The following is a 6,742-nucleotide window of genomic DNA, read 5'->3' as shown; positions in this document are numbered from 1 at the left end:
GTTGAAGCACGGCTTGGTGTTCCATTTCCCGTTAACACCCGCAGTGGGAACCGTCCTAGAGGTGTTCCTCTAAGCTGGATAGTCACACATTTTGCTAACTTACCTGCCAATGCAGATAATGTCACGCTGGCACGACATCTATTTGCATATGTGTTGTATCTCTTAGGTATAATGTTCCCTTCGTCACACGGTGACGTTGTTCTCCCCAGTTTGATTAAAATTGCCGAAGAGATAGTAGATGGCCCCTTACCTCCCAGGCCCATATACAGCTTTGGTTCAGCCATGCTTGCTCATACATACAGGGGGTTATGTCATGCCACCCAGAAAAAATCTAAAGGCCACATATTTGCCGTCAGCTGTGAGTTTCTTCAGCTATGGTCATGGGAGTACCTACCTGTTGGACGTCCCCACCTATCCAACATAATCCACCCATATGATTTTGGCCAGGCTATACATGGCCCTCTGACATTTGGATCTCGTTGGGTACATGCTAAAAAAAATTGGTCAACAAATGTGGTGCACGGTTGTTACCTGGAATACCACCAGGAGTTTGAGGGGTTAGAGGATCACATGATCAGATGGAACCCATGGACGGATGATGTCGCTGTGTGGGGTGCTCAGCCACGTACAGCTGATATGTATACAGGTTCCGACTTGTGGTTAACACGCTGCCACCTCCTCTTTCTTTGGATGGTTGAGACATATAACCCAGAGCATGTTATGCGGCAGTTTGGGCTCTATCAGGTTGTTCCACCACCATTACCGAGGCGACTTGACGATCTAGTTCACACGTAAGTGCGCTCATTTCAATATAAAATGTATTGCATTTTATTTATGACTTACATATTCCTAATTAAATATATCATTTGATTTCAGGCAAGATAATAAAGGTTTGAATTGTGCCGACTGGAGCAGTCGTAATAGACAGTGGATAGAGCTGTGGATTAATAATGCGGCATGCGATGTAGTGCAAGAACATAGGTACGTTTTGTATTAAATTATTTCGATTATTTTTATACATGTGCTAACGACAATTATTTATTATATTGGTAGACCATATAGTGATGCCACATACGACCACTACAATCATTGGTATCGCAGTAGCACAAGGATTTTGCTCACCGGTCCTCCACCAGATTACACACATGCCGATCAGCTGGTTGTAGGGACTGAACGAACAGCAGCATACCATCGCGAAATCTCGGTACTTGCATTTCTTTATAAATATGAGTTTATTGCAATTAAAATAAATATCCACAACATTTTCTCGTACTTTGAGTTTTCTACTTTTAGATACAAGAATATAGGAAGATCGCTCGGTCTGCATCGGATACTTTGCGGCTGCGAAACGTGAATAGTCCTGAAGGAAAGTCCCTGATTAGGCGTATTTTTAATACGGCCATGAACGGGCTTAAAAGATTTGGTTGTGCTCGAGATGACGATGTTGTTACGCGAGAATACGACATGCCAGATGCACCGTCGTCTAGACCCAGTATGGCGCGTACGACCAGTATGGCACGTACGAGCAGTATGGCGCGTACGAGCCAACCTCCTACGCGGAATCCATCATATGCACGCGTCGACTCATCTCTACTTGACCGCTCACAATCAGCTCGCATGTCTCCGCCCCATGGCGCCACACAGGTATTATCAGATACATTTAAAATTATAAATGCGCGTACGTTCTTCTACAAGATTTTACAACAAATATTATCTTCTGCGCATTTAAAATAGGAGGAGAATATTTTCTCTACTAATCCGTTCGGGGAACGATTTTCATACACCCAAGGGGAGACTTCAAACGTCAACAACACCACTCGCGTATATTCATATTTTATAAATAATCACTCATATAACATAAAATTACGCCTATTGTTTACGAATATTTTCCATCCGCAGCAATCTTTTGAACCTAACTGGTCAAAGACGGAAGCTGGACTCGGCTACAATATGCCTCCTCCACAGGTTCCTTCAATTTTAATATATAATTTCTCCCATAAAAATATTCACGTCTATTACTTACAACTAATTTTTTTTACGCATCAATCTTTTGATCCTGCTTGGCCCAACATGATAGCTGGTTTTGGCCACAATATGGCCCCGCCACAGGGTACTGAGCATATGCAGGAAGAATACTATCCCGGAACTTCTAGTCAACCTGAGAATCAAGGAATATTTAATGAATTCTTTGGAGCTGACATTATAAGCACACAAGGCAGTTTAATTCCTCCGGCGACACAATCTCAACATGTATTACAAACTCCACCACAGAACTATGAGGCCCACACTGATGAGGAGAACGAACAGTACGATCGAGGTTTGCGCCAACATCGTATACCACATCCTTGGTCGCCTTCTGGTCCTAAGCAGAGACCACCACGCCGTCGTCGACAAGGGTGATATGTTGACAACTCTGCCATATTACTATTATTTCTATCTATGTATGACCTATGTATGAGACATATTTCTACAATTTCGAATAATTATTCAACCAGTTTTTCAAAATAAGATACATGCAACATGCAACACCAAAATGAAGATACATCGGCAATGCCAACACCACAACTTAAAATAAACGCTACGAGTAACATTTTAAGCTTCAATTTTTTCCCTTCTTCTTGCTCTTCGATGATGAACTAGCCTTTCCCTTCTTACTCGGTGGCATAAAATCATCGTCCGAGTCAACGCAAGCGGATGCAGCGCTTTTTCCCTTGAAATATTCATTGCTCTTAGCCAGACTCCTCGGCGTGAAGACTTCTTCGTCATCCTCCGTCGAGGAAGTCCATGTATATGGATACCTTAGAAATTCTTCTTGTTCATTCTCATCCTTCGGTTTCTTCTTCTCAAACCTTGCTTGCAACCTAAGAAGCTCTTGTCGTAATTCCACCGGAGTTCGGCGAGGCATACCTGCGTGCTTAGAAAAAAGCTTGCCTACCTCAACGAGAAGATTCACATTCGTGACCAGATCTTCGACATTTTCTATGTTATTGGCACTCATAACTGAAGTAGCAGAGGAGATAAGAGGAGCAGCTATACGTGCAGTAAAACTACGATCTCCCCGAGGAGCCATCTTCTGGCAACTAAGATTGTGTACAACAAATGAATGCCCGGGGAGGGGTTTTATAGCACGCGGCTCAGAGAAAAGGCGGGAAATCTTGGCGGGAATTCATGGCGCGAAATTTTGGCGGGAAAAAATAAGGCGGGAACTTTAGGCGGGAAAATTTACGCGCGAACTTTTTCCGGGAAATCAACATTTATTATTAATACATCTACCGAAATAAAGTTGGAAATATAACTTAAATTAAAATACGGCTAATCACTACAACGAAATTTAAGATACAACACGAAAGTAAAACATAATTTAAAATATGTAGTTACTACAACAGATCACTCTATTTGCCCTGCGTCCAGCGTGGCCATTTTTCAGTCTTGTCGCCGCGTTCTTCTGCTGCCTCCGCCTCAGCAGCCCTTTCTCTTAATCTCTTTCTTTCCTCTTCACGGGTCTCCCTGCGCACCTCTTCCTCTGCATACCTACGTGCAGCCTCATCATCCATCCGCTTCTGATTTACCTCGCGATTTCGAGCTTGCTCTGCCCTTAATTTTTGTATCTGTCTCTCTCTTTCTACTTTATCATTAGCAATAGCCTTTTCGAAACGCTCCTCCTCATGGAACCTTGCCCATGCACGCCTCTGTTTTTCCTCCACCTCACGGCGTGCCCAATCCGGCTGCTCCTGGTCTATCCAGTGAAACCAGTTGCAAAGGGGCCGGCGGCGAAGACTGCAACAAAAATAAGACGATTAATAAATGAAAATTAATGACATACAAATATGATTTTTAATCATGCTATTACAACATACCGCAGGTCTCGAGGACGATGAACTTGTATGTGCGGGTGGATCATGATTGTAGTATGCGCACATGAAATATTTCATGCCGAACTTATCCGAAAAATCCACCACTTCCTTCACCTTCGCAAGGCGGCCGCACCAACACCTCTCTGCTCTAACCCCCGGCGGCAAAGTTGCATTCTTTCCCTTCATCGGTCTAAAATCCTGGTCTGAGCAAGGCACACTCATGCTGGCTAAGGTATGAGCACTTGTGTACCAAATAATATCAGCGAACTGGGCGAGAGAATTAGGCACACTCGACGCTGGCTTTTATAGCGAACTGAGCGAGAGAATTAGGCGGAAAAATTTAGCGGGAACATGGCTCAATCAGTGCAATCAGCCAAAAAGCAGTACAATAATTCGAAAAAGTACGTGGGAATCAGCGCCGTCAGCGTGCTGTGCAGGGCTGTCGGCCGGCAGCACATGCCACCACCGGTGGTGGCGGCAGGCTGCCAGGTCAGCGTGCCGCCGGCAGCTACGGCGGCAGGGCGACGTCGGCGTTCGTCCGTCGACTGCCGGCTCACGGAGGCGGACATGCCGCCACGGCTGACGGCGGCAGGCCCTGCCGCCACCGGCTCCGGTGGCAGGCGCCACGCGTCGGCTGGCCGTCGTGCCGCCATGGCAGTTTTGCCAATTCCGTTAAGAGGTGGTCCTTTTTGACATTTCAGTGGCGCAGGTGGTCCTTTTTGACAAAATTTCTTTAAAGTAGGAGATGCGAGATGCAAAACATGTGAAACTACTTCATCACAGAAAAAAAAATCACCATTTGTATAAACCTTATTTTCTCATCAAAAACAATTGGCAAAAGCGGCAACCTGTTAAGAGAACTTGAAAAGCATGCAACTCGATCAATGACAACACAAATTATTCTTTGCCTATACACACGTACACCTGAAGTGACTTAGGTTTCTTATATATTGCATCTCCCGTCGATTTCTAACACACACACCAGATCGTAAAATAGAATCGAGAATGATTTACACGCCACACGCCACAGAATACTGCGCACTGAAGAATAGGTTGATGTGTTCTCGAAGTATGCCAAACGGGAACGCTAGATCCAAGGTAGTATCGCTTCGCCCGCACTTCTGAATTCCAGGACCTTAATTCTGGGGATCAGTTCTCGGGTTAAAAAACCACTCAGGTCAATGATGTGTACGTGCCCGTTCCCAGAGCAAGTTCTGCCCAAGGTTAGCTCGCGCGTCAATCATGCATGCTGTCAAAACAGATGTAGTAACGATGAACTAGGAAGAAACTCTGCACATCAGAACTTCAGAAACAAGCGCTGAAGCATACATCAGTGTATTATTCGTTAACACTTGAAGACATAGCTTAGTTTGTACTCCTGCTGATCTACCCACAATTTGGCAATTTGCACGCGCTACCCGATACAAGCTTACACACTACAGATATCACATTGAACCAAGTCGTCATAGCTCGCTTGCTTCCTACGTGAATCAGCTACTAACATGCATGAAAAGCACATCGTCCTCACGGATGGCCGCTGCTCCCACCCATGCCGCCGCCACCACCACCACCGGTTGCTCCTGGTGCGGAGCCGGATCCACCTCCGCTGCCACTCCCCGTGCCGCCGCTCGCGTTTCCGGAACCCTGGCCGCTCCCCACAGCGTTGCCTGCCCGTCCAACCCCGCTGCCTCCGCCCGAAGCACCGTCACTGCCGCCACCGCCTCCACCTCCACCAGTACCGTGTGTCATCGTGACGCTGACACCTCCTTTGCCGATATGGAACCCTATGCCCGCTCCACCACCAAGGCCCACACTGACACCACCGTCCTGGTTCTGCTCGCTCGCGGCGCCGCCTCCCCCAACGCCAACGCCCACGTCGATCCCGTTCTTCCCCACGTCGATGCCGACCCCCACGCCGACGCCGCCACCGGCGCTGCTCCCGTCTCCGTCACGGGTGCTTCCTACGCCTCCCCCGATGCCACCGCCGAGCCCGATCGTCGTGTCGGACCCGTTGCGCGACACGGCCCAGCCGAACCCGTGGCCGTCGCCGGAGCCATGGCCGCTGCCGGCACCGTCCCTTGAGAAAGGCCAGGAGAACTTGATGCGGACGCTGTTGATGGCGCTGGTACTGCCATCCTTGCGAGGGAAATGCCTCGCGTTGGCAGGTGACGGGAGAGTTGTAGCAAAACAGAGTAGAGTGAGGAAGAGGAAGGCACTGGAGCTACTGGTAGAGACAGCCATTTGCGTTTGCGCTTGCGTTGTTGTGAAGGGTCTCAGCGTGCTGGCAGGGTTTATATAGCCATTTATCCATGAAGGAACCCTGATCGTTTAATCGGGTCCAGATCTAGAGGCGGAGCAGCTTGCGTGTGGTGCGTGAAACCTGATAATACGGCCTGCATCTGCATGTTGGATGTAAAGCTAGCGTATGTTGACCATTCATTTGGAAGCAGCACAATGGAGTATACATATATAAGCGTCGAACGAGTGACCCTTATTCGCTCGACTAAGGACATCTCCAGCGGCGCGATGCAAACGAACGCCGAGCGACCGTTTATGTCCGTCGTGATCGGAAATGCGTTTGGCACCACCTACAGCGGGGCGACACATAGTGACCGGGCCGTCCACGGAGACGCAAACCTGGTCCAAATATGCGCCAGGTTTGCGTCTCTGCGGACGCTGAGCGGACCCGCAAAGTGTCCGCTCGGTCCTCGCACGGGCCCGCCTGGCAGGGACACAACAGCATCGTCTTCCGCGGCATTACTTGCGAGCGGCGCTGCAGCCTTTGCAAGGCCGCGTTAATGGCGCGCCTCGGCTTTCGCGAGCGTGCGCAGCGAGGCGGCGTTGCAGTGGCAGGCCATTGAAGGCGAGATGGCGTCCGAGCCTCTTAA

General features: G+C 48.4%; 1 protein-coding gene across 1 annotated transcript; it reads right to left on the bottom strand.

The window, feature by feature from the left end:
* Window positions 1-5,173: 5,173 nt before the first annotated feature.
* On the bottom strand, window positions 5,174-6,101 carry LOC127329769 (uncharacterized). Its single transcript, XM_051356220.2, has one exon. The coding sequence runs from the start codon at window positions 6,093-6,095 to the stop codon at window positions 5,379-5,381; it is 717 nt and encodes a 238-aa protein (XP_051212180.1). The 5' UTR covers window positions 6,096-6,101; the 3' UTR covers window positions 5,174-5,378.
* Window positions 6,102-6,742: the final 641 nt, after the last annotated feature.

This window comes from Lolium perenne, chromosome 2 (genome assembly GCF_019359855.2).
Source record: "Lolium perenne isolate Kyuss_39 chromosome 2, Kyuss_2.0, whole genome shotgun sequence".
NCBI classification, from domain to species: domain Eukaryota; kingdom Viridiplantae; phylum Streptophyta; class Magnoliopsida; order Poales; family Poaceae; genus Lolium; species Lolium perenne.
Note: the sequence above shows the minus strand (reverse complement) of the source record. Positions and strands in the feature narration are given on the sequence as shown.

Excerpts from the sequence above, each read along its gene's own strand:
- LOC127329769 (XM_051356220.2), bottom strand. The coding sequence starts at position 6,095 with ATGGCTGTCTCTACCAGTAGCTCCAGTGCCTTCCTCTTCCTCACTCTA.